Source organism: Pithys albifrons, chromosome 13 (assembly GCF_047495875.1).
Source record: "Pithys albifrons albifrons isolate INPA30051 chromosome 13, PitAlb_v1, whole genome shotgun sequence".
NCBI classification, from domain to species: domain Eukaryota; kingdom Metazoa; phylum Chordata; class Aves; order Passeriformes; family Thamnophilidae; genus Pithys; species Pithys albifrons.
Window position 1 is genome coordinate 18,429,806 of NC_092470.1, and position 26,592 is coordinate 18,456,397.

Genomic DNA, 26,592 nt, shown 5'->3' on the forward strand with positions numbered 1-26,592 from the left:
AAGGCAGGAGAAAAGGTGGCCAGGTGGATCTGAGAGAGGGATTCCAGTTGGAGAACAGGCTGGATGAGTGAACACAGCAGTGCTGGGAAGGATTCAGAAGCCTGGCATAACTCAAATTTAGTGGATGAGGCAGAAAGACAAATGGGAAGAGATTAGGAAATGAGAAGAGACAGGGACAGAAAAGTAGCAAATGGAGATAAAATGGGTTTTCCAGAAGGCTTCAAGAAACCTGACTTTGATCTCATAAGCAGCAGGGAGTCACTTCTGAGCGAGGCAGAGGTCAAGGAGGGCAGGAGATAAGATCAGAAGGGAAGAGGAGGTCTGTGGGAACTTCTGTGTGTACTTACTGCTGGAGAAAAATGGACCTAAGGCCCTGGGTCATGTCTGTGGCATCCCGAGTTCACTTGAGCAAAGGTAAGAGCTGGGCTGCAACAAGACCTGGTGAGGGCATGGAAGGATTCGGGCAGGGAAGGGGGGGCAAAAAGGGAAGGAGAGCTGGAGAACTGGGAGAGAAACAAGTGATGGGAATCAGGGGGATACAAACTACTGAGAGGAAGAGACAAACACAGGGACAAGGTGTTCAGGGATATCTTGCACCAGGGAGGAATCACGTCTGGCAGAAGTCAGCAGAGACCTGATGTTTCTGAAAGACTACAGGAACATGCAACTGTGAAGTCAAAGAAAACATCACCACCAACTGTGAGACCAAGGTGCAGCTCAGGGTTTAGATTCTGGCCCTGGAGAGCCACCTATGCCTGGGGCTCCAGGGCATTTGGGTTTGAGTGTCTCCTGCTGGCCTCCTGCTCTTCAGGGGTGTTCTCTGGTAGCACTGCAGAGATGAACCTGCTGGTCCTTCCTCCAGACTGCTGGAGAACTAAACAGGACCTTCCTCTTCACATGCATGCAAACATCAGCACGACAATATGCAAAAGTCAGGCAACCTCCCAGGGCAACAGGAGGATTCAGCACTGGATTTCTGGAGCTGTGGAACTGTCTTTCACTTAGATGGCTGAAGCACAGACTCAGGACAGAAATGAATCCCCATTTCTGCCCTGCTGGATGGCCCAACAAGAGGAGGAAGTTCCTGCCCTAAACAGCCTTCATGAATCTCACCCTTCCCTTTCTCAATGTTATGAAAAATCAGTATTTCAGTATTTTCATTGTTGAGTGGAATAGGCCTAAACTCAAGAATTAAGTCTTCAGTGTCCCTGAGCTGCATCTTTCAGGAAATAAATAACTCACCAAAGGAAAAATGTAACAACAACTTTTCTATCAGAAAGGGAAGTGCCCGAGGGCTGCCATGCCCCTCATTGTGCCACGTGCCCATGCCAGCCTGACCCACCCTGCCCTCAGCAGGCATTCCCACCTGCAGGGTACCATCCTCCCTGCACTGGGAAAACAACCCTGGCACTGCCTGCAGCAGCTGCAGCTTTGCAAACGGGGTAAGGCTCCAAAACCAGTCTGGGGATTATTTTCTTCTTCCTTTTTCAGGTGAGTTCTGGGGCTTCCACTTTGGATTTTGTCAGTTTGTCCCTGCAACTCAGATCTGAGCCATCTGCTTCAACAGAGGGGCTGAATTCAGAGAGAAGGAAGAAAAAATATCAGATCAGGGCTTTTAAGGAGATTGCTAAACAAAGAACAGCATGGAATTCACCAACAGGGACCCTGGAGCCTTAAACTCCTTGGTATCTCCCTTCCAAAATGAAGAGACAAGATCAGACTTGGCAATAAATCACAAAAAATATTTGGAGTCTCTGTACCAAACAGCATCTGCTGCAAGAGTGAACAGTCAGGCTCCAGCTTTCAGTTCCAGTTTTTCCTTCTTATAATGGCAAACATTAACAAACTCCTGAAGCTTTGCAAATAAATGGAAATATTCTTTCAACAGTTTCAAGAGCTTTCCCGAGCTGTGCCTATCTCAGCCTGCCCAGTGTTGGGCTCATGAGCAACAATCAGCCCTGCAGTGGTTGAATAACACTCAGCAGTGGGAAGTGAACAGCCTTTCAGTGTCTGGAGGGTCAGCCCAGTCTGCTGAAGGTGCTGAATGTTCCTCACCTGTGCTCCTGGCACGGCATTCCCCCACAGCTCTCCAGGAAAGCCTTCTCATGCTCTCCCAGAGTGAGTGAGCAACTGTTACCCTCAGAAAGTAAATTAATCTACAGTTTTGAAACAATATTGAAAGTGTATTTTATTTTTAGGCACTGTCTGCCTGTCAGGCTGTTCTCTTGGCCAAACCAGAGCAGCTCAGGCCACCTGCAGAGAAGGCCAGAGAACAGGATGATTCACAGCAATCAGACTGAACTGATGCCTTCCCAGATGCTTCTGTGATACTTCCCCTTTGCAGCTCCAACATCCCAACCTCCAGGGCTGTCCAAGCTCCTGGCTCCACTCTGGCAAGCTGCCAGCACTGATAAACTCAGTTAGCAATCCTTGGGGCAGTCCTGCTGATTTAATTCTTTGCTGAGTGCTGATTTAACCCCGACCTGACAACACTGACAAACCCAGGGCTGTGCCTGATCATGGCCAAGGGGCTGAGCTGCTCTGCTGAGGTCAGAAGAATAAAACCCCTAAACTTACTGCAGAATTCATGGCTTGATTTTCTACACCCTGGCACTTCCACTTGGGCTTCCTGATGTAAATGTGGGTGCTGCAATTTCCCCCTCAGTGACAGCATCAGAGAGGGCTTTCTCCTCTCCTCAGTTTCCTGGGTTTCAGAGAACTTCCAAAAGCCTGGTATTTCTGGGATCCAGATCCTCAAATGTGATTTAAATTGGTCAATTGTTATAAAACTGTCAGGGAATGGCTGTCATTGGGGTGGACACACAAGCACAAGGCACACACATCAACACACACACTCACCAACCCAGGGTCAACTCTTGGGGTTGTTTTAACCCAAAGGGCTCCTCCTCTGGGTTCCATCCCAACTTCCACCTCCCAGAAAGGCAGTGACCCACATGCAAACACAAACTCATCACAGCACCAGCCTCCCTGAGCAGAAGTGATGGCTAATTCCAGAGAGAAGTGGCTGGAGATAATTTTAGTATAAATACCTCTTTCTCTAGATTGTTCAAAATTAAAATGTCACCCTTAAAGTAACACCAGCTAGAGATAATTTTCCACTATGAAAATGAGCAGCCTGAGATTTCCTCACACTTAATAAAAAGAAATCTCTCATGTTCAAACTCGAGCTGCTGTGAAAGCAAACAAGGATTTGGATGGGTCCTGCTGAGCTCCCTGCAGTGACTGACAGCAGCCAGAAGGGTCCCTGGAGCCTCCCAGACACCAGCCAAGGCACATCCCAGCGCTGAGGCTCTCTGGATTCAGCACTGACAGCACGGGAGGCTCTCGGGGCAGCACCTGCAGCAGCACGAAAGGGAACTGCCCCAGAATCCTGCAGAGCACAAGGGGCATTTCCATGCCAGTTCTGCCAGCAAGGGCAGAGGTGTGTGATTCTATAGGTGCCTCCTCCAGTCTCACCTGCTTCTAAATACAGAATCCCAGGACATGCAGAGCTCCTGGCCCTGCCTGGTGACACTCCCAGTGCTGGATCAGCCCCCTGTGTCCCTGACTGACACCCGAGGTTTGCTCAGGGCTTTCTCAGCTGCCAGACCCCTCTCAGTGAGGGGCTCCTGGAGGGAATTTGCAGCGGGAACAGCTGCACTTCCCAGCTCCACAGAAAGGGGATTTCTGAGCACAGGAGCTCAGTGGCTTCCTCTCAGCTGCCATGTAAGAGATGCATTTCCCACCAAAGCCACCTGATGAAGGATGTCACAACCAGCCTCGTGGCACAGCAAAGCAGCTGAATGTGAGTTACAACTGCACTCACTGGACCAGCAGCATCACTGTGGGCCTGACCAAAATCTCACTGGCACCAAGACAAGCACTACCCTTGGCTTGGCAGACGGTGCATTAAACCATTTCACTGCTTCTTTTATTCAGTTCCCACCCCAGAAGGTTGGTGTTTGTCTTCTTTACTTCAACATAAAGCCAAAAAGCTTTATTTCCTTCAGTGTTTAGAGCATGCTGTGGCTCAGACACAGGTGCATGAGTGGGTATCTGTAAATACACCAGTGCATTGAACAAATACTCATTGGTTTTCCCAGTCTGAAAATGTAACAAGTGACACAGATAAAAATAGAAAAAAGGGATTGTTCTGAGATAGTCAGTCAAAAGTCATCTGTCATTCAGAGAAGAAACCATTTAACATCACAGCAAACAGAGCTCTGCCCTGCAACACAAACCACAGAGAGCCAAGAGTTGGGTCCACTGTGGCAGGAGCAGCTGAGCTGAGAGCAGCTCACCCTCTGCAACCCTGGTGCTCACCCTCAGGGACATGCAGAGAAGGCCAACACGACAGGGCTGTGCCAGGAACCTCCCTTGGCTCCAGGGAGGGAGAAGGGAAATGGGAAGAGCCAAGTGAGACAGATAAAGGCATAGAAAGAAGTCTGGGGCAAATCAGAGAACATTAAGGAACAAGAAATGAGACACCAGCAGGAAGAAACACGAAACTGAAACATAATTATCACACTGTCTTGAGGCAACAAACATCTCTGAAAGAAAACTCCTAAGCTTAGAATTCCAGCAATCCTAAGCAGTATTTTTGTGACAAAGGATCCCAGGCTGGAAAAGCATCCCCACTCCAGATGCTGCTCCACAGTGTGTCCAGGTACAGGAATTCAGGCGGGAATCACGGGGAGAACCACCTGGAAGGACAGAGCAACCCCAGAGAAAAATGGTGCTTTCCTGAAGTCTGAGCCAACAGACACCTCTAAGTCACCAAAGGGATGAGAAGGAGCAGCAATGTGTCCCCAGAACCCACCAGGAGGCAGGACATGGGTGTGGGCAGGGATTGCTGCACACTGGGAGCCAGCAAGACCAAGCTGGGACAACATTTCCTCTCTGACTGACAGACGTGGCTACAAAAGCAAGATAAGAAATGAGTGTACAGGTTTCCTAAACAGAGAGGTAAGATATAAATGCAAAATAGAAATCTAACTTCAATCTTCCACTTTCCTGTCATTTCAAGAACAACAAACTCTGATTAGACTGATGAGCTCATTTTCAACAAACAAAAACATCCACCCAGAGTTTCTTAACTCACTGGCCAGTTCTCTTATAAATAACTGCAGTGTTTACACTGTTTGTCTACCCCAGCACAAATATTGCTGTCCATGCTGCAGCCTGATGGATGACACTCCTCAAAGCAACAAGCAGATCCTCAGCAGAACATCCCTGAGTACCCACAGGCTGGGCCAGGCCAGGCAGAGCTCATTGCAAACAGCTCAGGCTCAATGGCCACACAAACACGTCTGGCACAACCACACAAAGCCAACAGAAACTCCAGGCTGCTCCTGACCACCAACTAAAGCAGAAGCACAGGACTAATTCCCAGCTAAGCAAACACAGGAATCCTGAGCATTCTACAAATGCTGCCCTAAGAGTACAGGAGGAGAAAGAGATTTGATGGGCTGAGTCTAAGGGGGTTTTAATTGTTGTTTTAGTAACTTCAATGCATGTCTATCAGTTGATCTAAAAGGTAAAAGACTTGTCAAATTAATTCAGGTAAAAACTTTGCAGATTATAGGATTTTGAATGTGAAATTTAAAAATCTATACAGCAGAACTGCTGTGTCCAAATAAAACCCCAAGGAATTCCAATCCTGTTCAAGGACAGTTTATACACACAAAAACACACACATTTATGCCCCTCAGAGAGAATGAGGCTAAAATTTCCCCATCTACACTCTCCTTCCCATCTAAATTTGCAAGAATTTGATAAGGAAACCCCAGGATTTCCTACAAGGGAGATCTGTTCAGAGTCCCATGTGCAAATTCAAAGTGCTCTGCTGTGCATTTAGAGACAGGGGGTTTTTCCCCACAATGTGTCTGTGTATTTTTGGGTCAGCTCCAAATTTCATCACCTTTCCCACAGCACCTGCCATCAATATTGACAGTATGAAGTGAGTTTGTACTGGACCACAGCTGGCTGGAACACACTCCCTACTGCACTTTCAGGGAAGATTTTCAGTGCCTGGTAAACACAGGGAAGATTTTCAGTGGTGCAAAGTGCTGTTACATACCCAAGTCCTATTTGTGTTGCACAATCCCAAGTGAAAAGTTTGGAGCTCATGCTGAGGTAGTGGAAGTGGGAGAATTGTTACATAAATCCCAACAACATTCCAAGGATTTAAAGTGACTTTCAATCTATTGACTGCATTTGGTGTAGCAAAATCCTTCCAGGCCCAGACACCCTGCAAAATGGGTTAGGTATTGTACTGGGTCATGTCACCAGATGGTTAACCAAAGCTGGAAAAAAAACCCCTTAAATGAGAAAATATCAGTGCAGGTCAAATCCCTCCCTGTGGACTGGAAGGGAAAGTTTTATGCACATTTCCCAGTGTGGTTTTCTTGGTTATCACCAGTAAAATCTCATCTTTACATTATTTAAAACGTGCTCTCACAATTGCATTTAGCCTTGGCAGCTGCAAGACAAAAGAAATGTAAAAGTACAGTAGGCAACTGTCCTTCATTTCCTTCCTTGACTCTTACATATCCTGTGTGCAACTGGAATGCTCCTATTTGATTATCCAGTGGAGCAAATGCTCCAATGGATGCAATCATGCCTTGTAACCCTGTGTGTCTGCAGTCCAGAGCACAGCCATGGACAGAAGTTGTTACACAGCTTGGCTTTTTAGCTACAGGCTCTGTAAAACAATAGGAACTTCTGCAATGTTTGCAGGCCAGCAGAGGATAAAGGCACTGTAAGGCAGTCAGCTGGAGGAAAGCCAGCTCTGTCTGACAGGAGGAGAAGAAAAACCTCTGAGGTTTCTCAGATATAAACACGTCAGCTTTGTGCAAGGGTTGCAGTGAGCAGCAAAGGGACCAGGCTGGAATGGGAAACACAGGAAAGAGCAGAGACCAGGCTGGAGTGGGAAACACAGGGAAGAGCAGGGACCAGGCTGGACTGGGACACACAGGGAAAAGCAGGGACCAGGCTGGAATGGGACACACAGGGAAAAGCAGGGACCAGGCTGGAATGGGAACACAGGGAAAAGCAGGGACCAGGCTGGAATGGGAACACAGGGAAAAGCAGGGACCAGGCTGGGATGGGAAACACAGAGAAGAGCAGGGACCAGGCTGGGCTGGGAACACAGGGAAAAGCAGGGACCAGGCTGGAATGGGAACACAGGGAAAAGCAGGGACCTGGTTGGAATGGGAAACACAGAGAAAAGCAGGGACCAGGCTGGAATGGGAACACAGGGAAAAGCAGGGACCAGGCAGGGGAAAGCAGGAACACAAACCTCTGGGCTGTTGAAGGTTTCAGTCAATATTTTACTGACCTGAAGAACAGGCTGGTGCCCAAGGAAGTGCAGCTGCCCCTGGGAAGGCCTAAGAAGAGTTCTGAGGGGCTTTGCAGTGAGACTCCAGCCAGCTCTGTCCTTGGGCATGTCCCTTCCCATCCCATTCCAGCCTTCATTTCCTCACCACTGCAATGGGCAGCATTGTTATCTCCTTTGTAAAGAGCCTTGGATTTTACTGAGGAAAAGCCCTATTTACAAATTCATTTTTTCTCCTCTCAATGAATTCTATTTTACAAATAAAATAAAATAAAATAAAATGCAAAAAATCCCCAGTGTATGGTTTAATGGCACAGCTCCATCAGAAACAGTGAATTAAGGGGTAAGGCACTGGGCTGGAAGGCAGGATGTGCAAAATCATCCCATGCTCTTGGGTAAGAACCAGACAGAAATGGTTTCCTGAGTCCCAAGTTTGCCCTTCCCATATGGCCTGAGGTGGATCACAGCAGAAAATCCAACCTGCAGCTGCAGAGGCCCTTGGGTTGGCACTTCCAGTGCACTGATAGCAGGTTTGACACCATGGAAAACAAACACTGCTTCCACAGCCATTTACTGCTAAGAGGAAAGGAAGGAGCAGGATGAGCTATAACAGCAGAATTGATGATTTTCTTTATTTTATGATCACTGCTGTGAGAGCCCCCCACGGAAACAAACCCTCAGCAAGGGGAAGTGATGGAGCTGAGGTGTGAAACAGTGCAGAGAGCAGCAAAATCTCCACTTCCACAGGCAAGGCAAGCGACAACAGCAGCAATACTGAAAACCCCAGGGGACAGAAGAGCTCTGTGCACAGATCAACCCTAATGAGCTTGTTCCGCTGTGTCTGCCTGCAGGGCTCCTCAGCCTCACACACACAGTAGCCAGGAGCAGTTCCAGAGCTTGTCCTGACAGTTGTTTGGCAGTGTGGGCTTTGCTGGACATCAATTAGGCTCCTGCCTTCAGCCTGTCTGTTTGCAAACACAGCGACCACTTCCTGAGATAAACAGCAGAGATTTCTTTAAATCGGCATTAAATGCTGCTGAGGCACAAGCAAAGCCTGGGGTGTCAGGCAGAGTCCCACAAATCATCTCTGACTCAGAAAATAAGCGAGGCAGAAAACTGGCCAGGAGATACAAGTGTAATTCAGAAGTTCTATATTGAGAAGAACCAAAACCATGAGAACCACCTATCACACAAATGAAAATATTAAAAGCTGCTTCTGATGGTTTTTCACTCCATATAAGCATGAAAATGTACCAAATTGCTTCTGGGGGACACTATACCATAAGTTAATGGGGAACTGGTAGTTTGAACAGCAATAAGAAGTCCTTTTTCCCCACAGTGACTGCATGTCAAACCCCCAGACCCAGGAAGGGGGTGAAAGGATGGGCAAAGGAGCCTCTCCTGCAGGTCCCTGCCCTGGAAGCTACGAGACCAAAATTCCCAGGTGCTTTATGTCCATGTCTGTATCATTTCCCACAGACAGAAAGGGCCCTAGAGAGGAATGCAGGACGTGTTTGCACTTGCAGCAGCCGAACTGCACTGAGATTTAGCACAGAAAGGGATTTATGACACAGAGCTGAAATGAATGAAGTCAGAGTATCAGAATAAATATCAACAAAGTCATGTAAAATATTTTCCCCCATGACTTACTCCTTTTAATGAAGGCAACAGAAAGGAGCTGAGGTGCTCACTGGGATCTGGGCTGCAGTGCTGGGTGCCTGGTGGGAAAGTGCCACAGCACTGGCAGCCAGGGAATTTTCTGATGAAATCCAAGTTGGACAAGGCTTGGAGCAACCTGGGAGAGGGGAAGGTGTCCCTGCCCATGGCAGGGGGTCAAAGAGATGAGCTCTAAGACATGTCCCCAAAACCAGAAAGAAGGAAAAGCACACCCAGGACACTGGAGTGAGGAAGAGCAGCAGGAATTCCTGATTACCTGAGTGGCATCCCAGAGCTCCCACTAAGGTTTATGTGATCTCATATCACACTCACTTGGCATTTTTAGTGGGAATTTGGCAGAGGAGGGATTGCCAGGTGGTGAAAAGGAACTGGAAGGCTGTAGTGGGCAGGGTGGAGCCCGGGAGAGGGCAGTGGGGAATATGCCCAACAGCACAGCTCTGCACTGGGGTGGCAGCCCAGCAACCAAAAGGCAAGGGAAAACCTCTTCCTCTGCACTGTACCACAGCTCCCTGTGGCTTCCCAAATCCAGCAGCCTCCCTGCACTGCCCTGCAGAGCCACAGGGACAGAAATTACAGTTCTACAAGATCTCTCTCCTTCCCAAACCCCAAATCAACTTGACAGCCATTCTTCAAGGGACATTTCAGCCTCCAATATGTTCATTTGAAAGTATTAAAGTGTGCTTGTGTTTGGGCTGAAGGACAGGCCCAGCAAGGCTTTTGCCAGAGCCAGGCACTGCTGCTCTGAGGAATTGTTTGAAGCAGCAGGTATTTCTATTTATTCTGGCACCAACTAAAAACCCGCCCTGGAATATACAGGAACATTCACCACAAACCACTGTGGAAAATGTTTTTAATGGGAGAATTCCTTTTCTTTTCCACTCCCAGCAAACCAGCTAGTCTTTTCCCCTTTCCTTGGGGATGAATTCTCTGCTGTGACACTGTCAGGGGACTGGAATCACTGTGACATGGGGAGGAAGATGGGAATGAGCAGGACTGTCCCTTGCTGTGGACAGGCCACCCAACTGCAGGGGCAAAGGGCCAAGGAAAAGGTAAAAATGTGGTCCTTTATTGAGGTGTTTTACGTGAAATAAAAAAACCTGCTTGGAGATCCAGACCCTGGTCTGCCAAACCTGGGCATATTTTGAAGCACTTTACTGGGATAAACAGCCAGGAGATGGGAATGTTTTTCACAAAACATTGAGTCACTTGTGGAAAGAGTCTGGAAAACTGTGTTTCTCAATCACCTCCACTGTGTGCTTGGTTTTCTCCAGGCAGCTATTCCTGCAGCTCAGCCTGCCCCTCTGCACTGTACACACTTCCTCTGCTTTCTTTTCCCCAGCACCAAGCCACAGAAAAGCACATGTGACTGCAGCAGAGGTAAAGTCATTTTTAACCAGGGCAATTTAAGGATATTTAAGACACATTCTCATTTTCCATTTCCCAATTCCACACTGCCCCCACTTTTATTATTGGCTGAACACAGGGAAGCTCCAGCTTGGCTCTGGGGTAACATGCACAGCAAGCAAGGCAGGCCAAGCTCTGCCTTCAAATATGCAGGATCATTCCTAACTAACCATGGAGCTGCTTCTCTGGCACCAGCAGTGGAAACACTGAACACAAGGGGCATTCTCAACCTGCTGATGTCACAGAGGGGTTGGATGCTGACCCTGTGCAGGCTCCAGAGCTGCAGAGACACTCAAGGAGCAGCTTGGCCAGAGCAGAGGCAGCTCTGCTGGAGTCACAGAACCTCCCGCAGGAAAGGAGAGCTCTGCTGGAGTCACAGAACCTCCCGCAGGAAAGGAGAGCTCCGCTGGAGTCACAGAACCTCCCGCAGGAAAGGAGAGCTCCGCTGGAGTCACAGAACCTCCCGCAGGAAAGGAGAGCTCTGCTGGAGTCACAGAACCTCCCGCAGGAAAGGAGAGCTCTGCTGGAGTCACAGATCCTCCCGCAGGAAAGGAGAGCTCTGCTGGAGTCACAGAACCTCCCGCAGGAAAGGAGAGCTCCGCTGGAGTCACAGAACCTCCCGCAGGAAAGGAGAGCTCCGCTGGAGTCACAGAACCTCCCGCAGGAAAGGAGAGCTCTGCTGGAGTCATAGCATGAGGGGTGAGCCCAGAGCAGGCTCTGGAGCTCTGATGGGCTGTGCCAAGGCTGTGCCACACACAGCAAAGCTCCATCACAGAGTGCTGAGGTCCTGCAAGGGAGGCTGCTGGACACGATGGTCACCAATGTACTGCATACAGGAATACTGCCCTCCTTCTGCCCACCATCCTGGGAATTCAGCCCTCCTCTGGGCTAACTTACCCACCCCAGCAGGAAAATGAGCATTAACCAATTATTCCCTACACAAATGAGGTTCTGTCCCACCATGCAGCCAGTGGGGCATCACCCCACAAAGACATACCCTCATACCTGCACCATTTTTGAGCTTGTCCCAGCCATTATGGAACCCTCCACTCTGCCCTGGCAGCTGGGCCAAGAAAACTTGAACCAAGTCCCCACAGCAACTGGTTTCAGTGAGGGGCCAGAACACAAACACAAACCTCCTGTTGCTGTTTTCTCTCTGTGTCTGCATGGCAGGCAAAGCTTCCAGATAGGTTTTCCAATGTGGATCTTTCAGAGCACAAGGGAACACCTCTGATGAGCCATTCAAACTTCAAAATCCCATTTCTGACCAAGAGCTGGGCCTCAGAGCTTCCACCAGGGAAAGTTCTGCTTCCCTGTTTCTCACAATGCAAGGAAAATCAAGGCATGGTCACGTCAAAAAACATTCCCTAGAGCAGTCTGAGTCTCTTAGTACATATGATCTAAGAGATTCCTTAACATGAACATGACTAAGCAGCACCAGATTGTGGACCTGTCCTGCATCACAGCCCCAAGAACAGCCCCCTGCTTTATGGGAGACCTCCCTGAGCCTTGCAACCTCCTGCAGCTTTGCACTCAAAAGCCTCAGTTCAGAGAGGCAGACAGAAGCTTTCAGAATGTAAGTGACTTGCCAAATGTCACACAATGAGTCAGAGCCAGAGCTGGGAATAGAAATCAGGAGTCTAGAGCCCAGATTCTCTGCCTTATATAGAGCAGCAGCCTCAGCCTCCCAGTTCAGGAGAGTTCCTGCTCACCAGGAAGATGTTTCTTCCTTTACAGGATTGCAGTATTGTTACTGCAAGGGCCAACTTTCCCCATGAGCAGGTATAAAACACACATGCATCTGCTGAGACCACGTTCTTCATCTATAAAAGTGGAGCACAAGGCAAGAAAAGAAAGCAAGTTGCTGCTGTAGAGACCTGTGGGGAGTGCTGTAACCTCAGCAGCACCATCAAGACCAAGCACCATGTCACTCACTGGACCAACTTCCTGCTTTCCCAGGCAGTCCTGCTGGTTTGGAGAGACAATCTGGGTGCTGGAGTGAGGAACAGGAACCTGGGAACGGCAGAGATGGTTGGAACACCAAGATAAATCTTCATAAGCCAGTGTGGAGCATCAGTGGGCACCCTCCTGCCCTGACTGTTGCACTCAGTTCAAGCCCAAGCAAATGCCCCACCACACTGTGGTTTGTATAACCCAGGTACAGACACAGGGCATGGAATGGTGCCCATTAAAAACCTATTTCTCCTCAACCAACACCTGTTTCTCCCTATTCTGACTAAGGAGGGAAATTGTACAATCTTTCACAGGGTTAAAATTTAGTACTACCAACAACCACTCTCTCAACCTGTGCATGTCACACAAGTACATTCATTAGTTTAGTCTTCCTCTGCCATGAAAAAATACAAATGGCACAACAAAGCCCAGTGGGGCACAAATTATGCAAAAGTGAAGATACAAGTGCTTTGCTGCCACATAACCTGTCAGGGGAGAAGGAAAGAAAAGTAGGATTGAAGAGGGCAAAGAGGCCAGACTGCTCTTGTCCCAGGAACATTCACCTTCTAAGTGTCTTGGAAAACTATGCTGGAAAGAGTAACAAATGAGTTTCATCTTTATTTCTGTGACCATCCACTTGCTCGACTGCAGCCACAGCCTGCAGCAAGTCACAGCCCAAGAAAGAACCTGGGTATTGTAAGAGCAGAAAAGAAGCCATAAAAATATTTCCTTAGTCATGCTGCCTCTGGTAACATCATTCCCTGAGTAGAGATCTTCAATAATACTGTCTTTAAAAATGGAAAGAGCTCTGACTTCAGTCAGCATGTGTCTTCCATCAGCTTCTCTTTTCTTTTTTAACTTCTTTATTGTACCTTACCACAGCCATCTCCAGGTGCAGGTACATGGTATAAAAACCCTCCTGAGTGGGAGTGTGTTTTCCACTGGACACAGAATAAATAGAATAAATGCACTGTGAGGGATTCTGACTGGAAAGAAAATTTGGGATATAGAGGCCAGTCCTTGCTCATGTGTGTGGCTATTCCAGCTCTGTGTTTCCTCCTTTCTCCTGATCAGTCCCCACACCACAGAGAGGGAAGGAAGGACCTGCATTCCAGGATGAGCCTTCCACAGGTTGTTCCAGAGCTCCTGCTGAAGGTACTTCCCCCCTGCTCCTCATCACCCACTGCCAGCAGAGCAATTCCTGGGTCTGCAAGTGTCTCCCTGAAAATTAGGATCCATCCCAAGCTTACAGAGAATGTAAGAAAAGGGCCACTTGACTCTGAGGCAATTAAAAACAAGAAAAATGATGTGATCCCCAAAAAGATGTTGAGCTGTGGCTCCAAGTGCTGCTGCCACTGTGGGGATTAAAACAAACACCAGGAGAAGAGACACAGTGAAGGTCACTGCTCCCTGAGAGAAGGAAATACCCAGAGCATTTAAAGTGTGGGATGTGAGGACCCTGTGTATGTAGGGTTATGATTACAGGCAGTTAGGAAACAGGAAGAGCAGGAGGCAGAAGATTTAACTTGGCTTTCCCACAATGAAGTTTTCAGTTTGATCTGGGATGTCACACAGGTTCTCACAATGGGAAACACATCCCTCAGTTAGCAAATTCTTGGTTTAGGTGAGAGACAACTGGAAGGAACTTCATACAGAGACACTAGAAGGCAGTTTCTTCTACATCCACTCCAAAGAAGCAGAAATACTTAACAATTCCTGAACACTAAGACCCCCAGGGTTGAGAAGGGGTTAAAATTTAATGGCTTATTTATAGTTCATACCCTGCTCAGCTAATCCATCCTTGTATCACAGAGGTACCCAGAGCAGCAAAACCAACATTACAGCAACCCAAAGAATGAAAGATTGCCCAGAAAGGCCCTCTCAGCACAGAGCTGGCTCTGAAAACACCCTCCCCTGCCTCTTTGACTTACCCACAGTGTCACAAGGCTCGTCTTTGTGCACGCAGAAATCTGTCCTAGAAAGACAAACAGAACAGGAGTGAAATGTATCCTGTGCCTGCAGACTGAGAAAAGGCACCAGGGCATGACTCACATCCTGGGGGTTGCTGAGCTTTGGGCATTTTTCACAAGCTGCTGTGCAGCCTCCTCGATGCCAAGGCCGATAGCAGCACTGATTGCTGCTGGGAGATTACAGCAATTATGGGAATCAGCTCCTCCAATTTAACAGACTCAACACTGAGCAGCTCAAAGAGCCCTGCCCCACTCTGGGATGTCAGACTCCCTCAGCACCTGGATTGAAGCTGAAGGGCTTCTTTGCACAGGGGAATTGTAACAGAAAGGAGCAGACACCCTGTGATGCAACAGCACCCTCAGAAGTGGGGGTGGGAGATGTGTGGGGCATTGCCTGAAGGTACAGAACTGATAATGCACACCCAGAAATTCCCAATTCCACAGTTTTTGTATTCTTCTTCCACTAGAATAGAAAAGGACAAGTAAGAAGCAGAACTAAGCAGAGAATAACAGATGTTGACACAGAAGAATAAAGAGAATTTCAGGATTTTTCAGGTAACAGGTAAATTGACTTCAGCTAAACCTCCTACAGTCAGATGTGCCATTTTATGACTTGAACCCAACACAGAGAGGTTCAAGAGACTTCATTTGGTCTCTGTTACTCCCCCACACCTCATCAAGGCAGGAGAAGATACTACATGTGCCACAGGCCCTCACAAATCAAGGAGGGATACACAGATCTGTGTTAAATACAAACACAATAAAAAACCTTGAAGATCCCCATCAAAGCCAGGCCACTTCAGGTGAAAAGATTGTGTAAATGAGATTCCTCATGACAGAAAAACAACTGTGAGTGTGGGAAAAGGTATTTTACAACTACATTAATGGTTTGCATACATTTCAACAAGCACTTAGACCTGAACACTCCGGAGCATCCTCACCAGCTCCGCTCTGCAGTGCAATCCACTGTGAAGAGGAGCTGGAGGAAAACATCACATGTGCTCAAACATTTCAGAGTTCCTTAAGCCAAGGGAAGCTGAGGAACCACAATCTCTGTCATTATAGCTTTCCTCACCCCGTGGGGAGGCTGCTGGAAGAATCCTATTAATGCATTTGGAGTGTGACATTGGAAACTCCTGAGTCCCTGTGGGATGCAGAGTTTAAGAGTCTGGCAGGAGGAAGATCAAAAACACTTAGAGAAAGATAAATACTTAGAAAAAGAAAATACTTAAGAGAAATATAAAAAATAGATAAATATTAAAAATACTCTTTCCCTGAAGAAAATTATAAACTTGGGTTTATAGGAAAAGGGACTTAAGGCCCAGGACTGTGGCTGATGAACACAAACCCTTCAGCCAAACTCCTTTGAAAGTCACAAATCAAGCTGTCAAAGGCTTGGAAGGAGAGAAACAAACAGCTATTACCAACCCTTGTTAAGCAGACATTGAAAACTAACGGTGCTTGAATGCAGAAAAACCACAACAACCATCACAAAGTGTTAAAAAATCAGCCAGGAATCAAACAAATTCGGAAGCTGCGACCACCACACGGGCCCAGCTCTCCACTGTCTGGACACCCTGGCACTGCAGCCTTCCCAAGGAACACTAATGACACTCTGTCTCCTGACAGAGCTGGCACCAAGAGCCTGCTGGAGCTCCCAGAGCCAACCTGAGGGAGGTTTATTTAAGGACTTCTTCTGTTATATAAACTGGTAAATCAAACAGATGCTTTTCTTGTGACAACAGATAACTGAACTGTTAGGGGATGGCAGGAGGCCACTGCAAGGAGAGCCTCTTTCTCCAGGGGCCATCCAGCCCTGCAAGCAACACACAGCAACGCTGCTCCTCCACACCAAGAGGTGTCTGGCACCTTGAGGGAGCTGCACAGATGAGCTGCCACTGTCCTGTAAAATGAGGGGTCTGTGAACGACCCAGACTCTCCCAGAGGAGAACAACCCTTGTCTGTGATGCTGTTTGGTCAGGGAAGGGCTTGAAACACACACACAGCTGCCCAATTCACTGCATGGGGCACTCCATGTACAAACCCCCTCAGCAGCCCATCCTTAAAACTGCCACAAACACAAGTCCAAGAGACTCCATCCCTGTATTCACTGACCTTGTACCAAAATGCCAGGCTTCAAATCATCCAGACCTATTGCAAATGTTTTACCCCAAAACTCTGTGGCCAAAGAGAAAAGTACATCCAAACCTTTAGTTCCAGAGGAGATGGTGGGTCCTTAGTCTTCTTCCAAGGGCAAGGAGCCATCCTAATTACAAAACCAATCACTGAAACTCCTACAGCCCTTCCCTGGCAATCACAGGGCAGACAGAGACTGGAACAGTGTTAAGGCAAACCTGTCTCACCTGTGGATCAGTCACAGCAGTGATTGAAGGGCCCCATCCTGGCACCTGAAACTCATCTGCTTTTAAACAGTGTTCCATCCCAGGTGCCTCCCATTTCTGAGCTCAGCTGCACCCACATCCAACATGACTGGTACTATAATGATACTCAACAATATAAAAGAGATATTTGAACACTCATTGCATGTGCAAGGTCTCAACACAGAGATGTAGTTTTGTCAGCAGAATCCTTTATGGAGGACTAAAACTCTGACTGCAGGAGCTGCAGTTCAAATTCAACACCTGACCTTACCACACCAAGTCTTGGATAATTCTCTTTACTTCCAGCCACCAGGACACATGTTCCCACCTTCCAGGGACCTGTGACATTCTTGGTCATTATCTCATGTGGAACCAAGCAGAGGGTTCCCTTTATCAGACTGTAACAATTCTCCTCAAAAAACAACAACAAGTCCGTTGTTTTGTTCAATAAAAATAGCCAGAAGAGCTCAGAACTCCTCCTACAGCCACTCTTCCATCTGGCTCCCACCAACTGGAAAAAAATACCTAAGAGTGTGCTAAGCTAAATCCTGCAATTCAAGTCCTTCCTGTAAGGACAGTGGTGGAACTGTGCAACAGGAATAAGAAATATTCTGTGGAATGGCCATTCCCAGCATCCTTCAAATGACATCTTTTGACCACTGTAACCCTGCAGGGTCATAAAGCTGAAAGACAGAGGGAACTGGTACAGTCAAAACTCTGCCAAAATAAACTTCCCACATCCATGTGTACACTGAGCAGCACTATGTGCCCACTTTCCTCAGGGAATTGCTCCATTTGCCCATTTAATGGGAAGGCAAAGGCTGGAGAAATGTGAAAGGAAGGGAGGAGCAGAGGCAAAAACCACACCACTATGTCAGGAAAAAACCAAAGTCTTTGCTTAATGCCAGCTCTGAATCCTGTTCCTGCCAGTGTTGTGACATTCTTTGCTCTGCTATCACATGGCCTGTGGTCTAATAGGTGACCAAAACACCCCCAGCCAGGAGCTGGGACAGCATCAGTGAGGCTGAAGATTCTCCAGGGAATGCAAAAGACACAGGACCAAGAAGAGGAATGTATTTCAGATGAGACATGCTTCTAAAATGACTAAGATACAGGTTCTACAGACAGAAGTTCTTCTGTTCAGCTGCCTGTTAAAGTATGAAGTACAATATCCAGAGATACCAGAGAGCTGAATTTCTGCAAGTTCAGAGACAGAATTTGAACAAGTAAAGATTGATGATTATAGAGAGCATAACTCTACACTCAGACCTTCAGGGCTGTGACAAGATTATTCCCACTGTCTCACTCATTTACTGAGCTGGACAATTCTTATTTCACAGACACAACGTGCCTCTTACCTGGAGCTCAGGTGGATACTACTGAAATGCCACAGGAGGGATATTTGCCACCTAAGTTATCTATATTTGTTTACAAATGAGGAGATGGGGACCATCAGCTCGAGGTGAAGTTTCAAAAGGCAAGCATGCCTTGGTGTTTCAAATGAACCCAGCCAGATTGGAACCAGAGGGATTTCTTCAGAGCTTGACCCCAAAGAATCTGTTTCTAGTCCTAAAGCAGCTGCAGCTGCTGAAAATTCAGCTTCTGCTTTTTCTGGCACCATCCCTTGTGCTGGACATGCTGCTGCTCCCACATCCCCTGCCACTAGTCCATCTGCACAGTCTGGGGAGGGCCCAGGGACACACACACAGACCCCGTGCCAAAGCCAAGAGGAGAACAAGCCATTTCCCTGACACAGGAATGGGGTTGCTGGGCCAGAACTCTCCCAAACAATGCAGCATCCCCTGGGCAGCAGGACCAGGATGGGATAAGGATGACAGGACACAGCCAGAAGGAGGGAAAGCCTGCAAGGCCACACTGCTGGGCTCTCCAACAGGGAAAATGCTCCCCTCAGGCATAGCCTCAACTTCCTCACCAAAGCTGATTCTGTTTTAACCCAAACCTGTACTACCCCAGCCACCCTGACTGCAAACCCCTGCAAATCTACTGAACAATTCTCCTGTAAATTCCTCCTCAGATGCCTGAGTGCAGCTCAGTCAGCCTGACACAATGTAGTCAGCTCTAAAAGCTGCCCAGAGCCTGCACAGATGAAATGCTCTGCTCACACTCCAAGCACATCAGAAGAGATTGTGTCTGCCTCACTTGTCAGGCAGGACAACTGGATGGCCCAGATGAGTTTGACAAAAATGTTAGTTATTTATTTAGGCCCTGATCCAGTGAAGCACATGCTTGACTATAACCAGGATGTGCAGCCCACTGACTTCAAAGGAACTATTCACCCTGTCTAAACTGTTAAGTATCTGTAAGTGCTTGGGAACTACAGAGAATACAGAGAAGAGAGAAGGGTTTGGGGGAACTCTCTGTGAAGGTGCATTCTTGGGGACTCTGCTGCCCCCATGCTCAGCTCACCTCTATTTTAGTGAGCTCTCACCAAAATCCCAGGGACAATTTGCATTGGGAGTGTTGACATAACAGATTATTACAATCAGGATGGCAGTTTATGCAAAAACATGTATTTCTACTGACATTGTTGGCAGAGAAAAAAGGTGAAAGAGGTGAGTAATACTGAAGTGCCACACAGACATTTCCTGTCAGACTGGGGAAGGGAGGTAAAAGTACTGTTTTTCTAGCACAATGAGCACCCATATTATACTGCAATTTTGTGCTCACTCTAATTATTCAGGGATCATTTCTATAAAAATAAATTCTTCCTTTACATCTTAATGGATGCAAACTACTTAAAACACTGTGGGTTTGCTACTCACAACTTATGGTAACTGTGAGGAATCTGGAGCTTGCATTGTACTGTGAGGTTGAGCTCAGGCAGTCAGAGGAAAATGTTGTCCCTACAACACCCTTGTCTTTGCATTATCTGATGTGTTTGATACATTAATAAGTAAAGAGCTTCCAGAGACTTTTCCTCAAGTATTTATACAAAGATTATCTCACACCTGAAATAAAGGCAGGAGTTTCCAATCACACAAACAAATTAGGAATGACACCCCTCCCCTGTCTCAGTTTTGACAGAGGAGGGGTGTTACAGTGGTTATCTCCTCAGGCAAAGAGAGAGGAAATTAATTCAGTTTGTGGTATTCATCTTTCATTTTCCTTAGGAGATAACTCCCTCCCCACCTCCCCACTGCTGACACACTGTCTGCTCCTCTCAGACTGTTCAGTTGATTCACCCCTCACTGCACACACAGCACTTGAGCTCAGCTGTGTTCTCAAGCCCACACCTTCTTTCTTCTAGGAAGAAGAGCTCGTGCTCCAAAACCTCCTCTACTTCTTCCCCTTACAGCAGGGGGAGTGAGAACAAAGCAGCACCTGTGCCACAGCCATGTCGTGCCTGGTCCTGACTGTGACATGTGACATGTGACAGTGACAACCACTGCAATGCTCTGTTCACAAGGAGATGCTTTTGTAACACCTGGTTAAGTGTGCACAGGAACAAGACTCATCACTTCCATCTCAGGCATCTCAACAGCACAGAGCTACCAACTGTATCATCTTTTCTTTTGATTTCTGCCTGACCAGACAAGCCCATCACTGACAATGGGTATTACTGGTCAAGCAAAGTGATAACCAGACCTCACCATACCTGGTTACAAACACAGCAGCATCCACAGGAGGGGTGTCATCCCTTGCACCAGGAACCTGGTTGTTACCCAGGTATTTTGCCCCACCATATTCTTCATTTTGCCACTGACAGAAGCTCTCCAGAGATCTCTCTCCGTGGTGCCCAATAGACAACTTGGCCTTTTTTTGAGGGGAAAAAAAAGACACAAAAGAACAATTATTAGCCACAATCTTTACACAGAGCATCAGAACTCTGCTGAAAAACCACAGGCTCAAAGACATAGATGGAATAGAGTGAAAAGTGTGAAACCAGTTTTGTCTGAGCAGGTAAACTGAGGACTGTGGACTCCACAGACCAAACTCCACCAGCTCAGCAGTCACAAGTTTCTAATGCAGCTCTACACTCAAAAGCCTCCTGAGTCTGGAAGTTCTGCATTTGATAGCAGAGCCATAACCTTTTAATCTGTGTAACAGGGAACTTCTGAGACTGGTCCACAGCTATAATCAGACAGAGATTTATCAGGAAGGATAAATAAAAGGACTGTAGTTCCTTTCAGTCCCACAGCCCCCTACACTGCCCACCTTCAGTGCTGCCTGGGGAAGTGTGACAGGCACTGCTCCCAATGTCCCACTGCCCTCCCACCCACCCTGAGCCACCACAGGACAGGGACAGGGACAGGGGACAGGGACAGGGACAGGGGACACAGGACTCACAGGGCGGTTGTGAAGCAGGACGAGTTTGGTGACACGAATGTTGACCTTAATCCCAAGGCTTTGGTGCTGAAACATGTTGTACACCTGTCAAAATGCAAAAAAAAATCCACACTATAACAAGAACAATACCAAGACAGGAATAATTGAAGAAACTAATTGTTGACTGAAGTTAGACAATTGTCCTGAAAAACTGACACACACCCCCCCCAATGAGTTGTGCTACTACACTCAATAAAACAAAGATTATTTTCAGAGCTACTGTGTTACCAGCTCTGATGGTTCCACACACCACAGGGTAGTTTAAAACACTTGCAAAACAAGAGCAGGTTTGTTCCTACCTTCTTCCCTGGGCTCCCCACCTGACTGATCTGAGCAAGATTCAGCATTCAAGGATAAAAAACATTAAAACAAAACAAAAAACCCACAAGCCAGTTTCTGGGAATAAAAAGCCCTCAAGTTTTAACTCGAATAAACAATAATGAAAAGGAGAAAAATATTCCAAAGGAACTCTATTAAATGAAGTCTCAGGAACATGGACACACGTTATGAAGGATCCAACTAACATGGACCTTCAGCATTTGAATATCAGAGATATCTCAATGCAAGATGAAATAATGGTGTGTTTTAGACTGCAGGAAATAGAATGGAAAAGCAATTTCCCTCTGTTATTTTCATATCTTATATAAGAGAATAGTAATAAGGCAGCACATAATGACACAAGCCCCAGGAAATACAAAAATAGCACCGGAAACTACCTTACTACTTTCTCCAGATTTTTCATTCCAGCTCAGATACTTCACCTCATTTTCAGGGGTTAGAATATAAGATTTTAATTGATGCCAGAATTTTATTCCCCCCATTTCTCCATGCACAAATGCTTTAATAGACTGCATCAAAAAAGGTGAGGGAGGGGTTTATTTCAAAAAGGTGTAAAATCCCACATGAAAAGCACTGGATGGGTATTGTATTCTCTATTTAGTCAACAAATTAAAATCAAAACCACTGAAGAGAGACTGGGCAAACAGGAGGCAGGGTTTGGCTCCAGGTGAGCTGTATTCCTCACTCATTTGTCTACAACCAGCACAGAGGCTCAGCTGACTTCCTACAACAAAGCCCAGACATCAACACATCTTGGACATCAACGCTTGGTATTGTTCCTGCTTGTGCAAATACTCAGGAATGTGCTCAGTGTAAGAGTATTCTCAAGCTCTGTAGTGTTTGGGCTTGGATTTAAGCACACAGGTAAATGTTTCCTACAATTTAGGCACAGCCTGCAAGACAGAGCCTCTCAGTGTTTGACCCTGTGCCCTTCAGCAGGAGCACAATGAGCCATTTATCTTCCCTGGGGCTGGTGCACAAACACACACGAGTGCTGGGACTATTTGCTTAGCTCGGGGAGATGTTGGCACAGCAGTTCAGGCCTCTCAGCACAGACCTGGAGGGATCAACTTGACACTTGCAGGGAGGGCTCTGACAGATGACCCCTGTGGAAATGGAGCCCTGGATTTCAGCTGGAGGGTCACCAGGCTGCCTGAGCCAATCTCTGCTGCTCCACTGCAGGGGTTGAGAAACACCAGCCTGAGCTGCATGTCTGGGGTTTGCCCAGCTCTGCCCAGCCCGTAAGGTTTCCACTCATGAAATGAGAGCAGGTACAGCAAACATGTTATCACTGAGCCTGGTGCCTGCCCTGCCATCAGAGCAGACAACCTGTCTGCCCCCAGAGCCAGCACAGACACAGTCAGACCACACTGACTTCAAAACAAAGGTGGTTTTCCCTGGCCAAACCAGCTGCTGGAGGGTTTAGGATGTCATCTTGAAGGCTGTCAGATCTTCTGCCTTTTCTCTTGTGCTCTCTGTCCTAAGGATAACTTTGACTCCACTTGTATTTGCATCCATCAACGATCTCAGAGGAGCAAAACCCACCAAGCAGCAGCAACAGTGGGACACTAAACCAGAAAGACACCAGCCATGCAAAAGAGGCTCCACTTTGTTAGTTTATTCAGGCTTTGTTTGCTTGGTTTCTTCAATGGAGCCCAAAGAAGCCCCAGATTGGTGGCAGTCTGAGCTGCCCAAACAGAACATGAACCTTCCCCTCTGAGAGGGAGATCACTTAACAATTACCATCATAGCAACACACACTGGACTTGCTGAAAACTGAATCTGCCAATTAAAATAATTTGTATAGAGAGAAGAAAAAGAGGTAAATCAAAACACCACCTTCCCTTTGCCTCATCCCATGACCTTTTCCTGCCATAGAATAAAATGCAAAGGTTGGGACATCACCATAGTGCAGAAAGCAGCTTGGCTGGAAAAGGAATGGAGGTTCTTAACCACCAGGCTGAAGGAAAGGGATGGGAACAGTGGTCAGTGTGACCAAAGTGTTGTGGCTGCCCTGCTGTGGATGAACTTCTTGCTGTTATTGACTTCTCTGTGAGGAGTCATCAAAAGTAGAGTGAGTTTTGAAACAGAGAGAGAGAGATGGTAAAGAGTTATCCAAACAGACTGAAAAAACGGAAGGTGAAGTGCAGAAGAACAAGCCAAAGAATAAAGCCCCTCTCTGCCATCTCCCTCCTTCCTCTGCATTCTCTGACAGAGCTTGACTGCACAGAATGCCCTGAAGAAAAGAGGAGAGCCTGAGGCCTGGGCCATCCTGCCCCCTTTGCATTCCTGCTGCCTTCCCTCTGCCCCAGCTGTGACAGGGAAGGGGCAGCAGGAAGGCAGTTCTGGCAGCAGCTGCCCAGGCCTGCCCCAGCACGCAGCGAGCACAACCCAGACAGGAGAGCTGGGCTGAGACAGGAACTCAACTACAACATTTCAGCTTTTTTTTAATTCTCAAGAGCTTCCTCTGCAGGTGGACGGTGGGAGGGAGACGTGTGTGTTTCAGATGTTGAGCAGTTCAGAACAGCAACCCCGAGGCTAAACTGCCTTTTTGCTTTTTCCTTTTTTCCTCCCCAAACATTGCACTCCAGCAAGAGCCTTCCCATTGCCTTGGCTGCTGGACAAGCATTGGACAGCAGGAGCATTAGTCAGGTTACTGAGGTTGTCTTTCACTTGTTTTGAAAAGTGCTATAGGATTTCTAACACCCACCTAAAGCCAAGCTTTCAAATTACTCCTTTAAACATTATGAAAAAGAACATATTCATGGCTCTCTATAAGATACAGTTGACATAACTCCTTCTCCTGGGGCTGCTGGAAATCTGCAGACAGTGATCAAACACTTATATCCTTTTCCCTCATGTTCCTGTTCCCATCATGAAAATTCCAGATCAGGGTAAGGGAGCTGATTAGCAGTGGCAGCTCTGGAGCCTTTATGTGCCAGCCCCCAAGAGCACAGATATAAATCCATCAATGCATGCATGATAAAAATGATTTTATCTGCTTCTCTAACATAAAAAAACCCTCACAGGGGAAATCCAAAATGAAAAACAATCCGTAGAGTGTAAAATCAGGCTTCAGAGAGTAAAACAGTATCATTGCTAAAGAAAAACACCAGAATTTTCCCTCTTAATGACATCCAAAAGATCAGTAACTTCAAGTTCCTGCTTTCTGCTGCAAAGAGCTTCCACAGTAATTCCAGGGCTTAGCAACAGCTGCATGAGAACTAACACACACTGCAGACACTCACCCTCCATGCTGCATTCTCTGAGAGAAAGGCAAGCTCAAAACCAAGCCATGGCTGTAATTTATTCCAAAACCCCCAAAAATGCACTTAGGGGAGAAAAAACCCCAACCCAACTCTTTCTTTTTCAGTATGTTCTTAAACCCATAGAAAGCAGCTGCTAAATTACTATGTTGTGGTCTTGGAAATTCAGACATCTCTGTCCCCAAATGCTCAGAGGGTCAGTCTGGGGGGGACTTGGGTTGCAAAGTCAGCTCTGTATGACTGTGAGGAGCCAACAGGCACAGAGCTCAGAGGGCTGAAACCAGTCACCCCTCAGGGCTAGAAACACTCCAGGCATGGACAGACCTTTCCAAAGGGCCTCATCCCCATTTATCACAAGCTCCACAATCATTTGAATCAGATTCCTCCAGAAAGTCAAAGATTGAGCCAGGAAGAACAGCCACAGCAGAGGCCAGTGCAGTTTCTCTGTCTATGAGGACACAGAATCTTCTTTTTCCTTTTAGATGAGAAGACATAAGAGGAAACAAATGCATAAAACTGCAAGAAAAACCAGACCATGCATCCAAACAGCTCCTCATGGATGAAATGCACTGAGAAATCAGAGTCACCAGATGCAGAATAGCAGAATGGGTGAGCAAAATAAGCAGGTTTTTAAGCATCTTCCACCACAAAGGCACTTGGGTTTGGAATGTAGAGGAAGTTCTGGGCACTGGTGGCTACAGAAGGGCATGAACAGGAGATGCTCTCAAGCCAAAGGATGCAAACGTGAGACAGGAACTGAAACAGAAACACAGCAACACTGTGCAAAAGCTCAATAAAGAAGTTTAACTTGGAAAAATCAATCTGCACCTCTGTTTAAGTGGCTGGTTTTGCATTTCTGTAGCTCTGCTGGTACCTGTCCCTGTCCATGCCCTTACACTCCCTGCCTTGCCAAGGCTGCAGATGGACATGACAACAACTTTATCACCTGTTTGGAAATCCTGCTGCACCAAACACCTTGCCAGAACACAAGAAAAGGTTTCATTTTAGCAGTGGTGACTTAAAAAAAACAACAAATCCCTGGAGCCATGTTTGTTCCTACTCATACCTGACAGAGCACCTTAGAGAGAAAGTCTTCCACGATCTTGGAAAAATCTGTCTTACAACTTCAAATATTAGTTTAGTAAATGGAAGAATTTGCACCTCTAGAGTGACATTCACAAAAAACCAAGGACTTTTAATGTGAGTATTCTCTGTTCAAGGGGATGGGCAGAGCTACAGAATATCACTGAAAACACAGCATGCTGTATGTTTTTCCTGGGTTCCAAAAGGGGTTTGCTGTGCTTTTCAGCTGTTATTCCAGAGGAGGGTGGTGGGTTTTTTCCCCCTAAGATTCTCATTTAACAAGAGAGCAATAAACCCATGTTTTGTAACACTGACTTTTTTCCCCTTCAGAAATTCTTGTAACATAAATAGATATTAAATACTTTAAGGCAGATCACTTTATTTAAAATGACTATAAATATAAAATGCATTAATAAGACCTCTTAATGCTTGTTTTGTGGTTTGACAGTAAACGTAATGGCTTACAGAGAGGAGTTAAGTTAATATACCCCTGACCAGTAATGCTCTATTTGCTTAAATACAAGCAGCCAAGCCAAAATTAACATTCTGGTTTCTTTTGGAGGCAGCAGGCCATGCTGCAGGGTAGCTGAGTAAGCACTGCCTAACATCATGGGGCAAACCCTGTCCCCCAGCTAACAGCCACACAGGGCTGACAGGAAAGGATCCCAACCACTCCAGACTTTGGCCAAGACCTACCTAAACCACACAGCTAACTCTGAAAGAACATTTTACAGAACTGTTCTCCAGCTTCTTTGGCTGGGATGAAGATCAGCTTTCATTATGCAAATGGTACATTAAAATCCCCTGGATTTTACCTTGTTTTACAGTTTCAGAAT

General features: G+C 46.8%; 1 protein-coding gene across 2 annotated transcripts in view; it reads right to left on the minus strand.

The window, feature by feature from the left end:
- ADAMTS17 (ADAM metallopeptidase with thrombospondin type 1 motif 17) overlaps positions 1 to 26,592 on the minus strand; it is a 156,729-nt gene that overhangs the window by 105,673 nt on the left and 24,464 nt on the right. For both annotated transcript variants that reach the window (XM_071568731.1, XM_071568730.1), the window contains exons 5-7: positions 21,030 to 21,113; positions 20,338 to 20,495; positions 14,302 to 14,345 (exon numbers count right to left, since the gene is read on the minus strand). In XM_071568731.1, the coding sequence (XP_071424832.1) occupies positions 14,302 to 14,345; positions 20,338 to 20,495; positions 21,030 to 21,113 (286 nt within the window). The remainder of the gene's footprint in view (positions 1 to 14,301; positions 14,346 to 20,337; positions 20,496 to 21,029; positions 21,114 to 26,592) is intronic.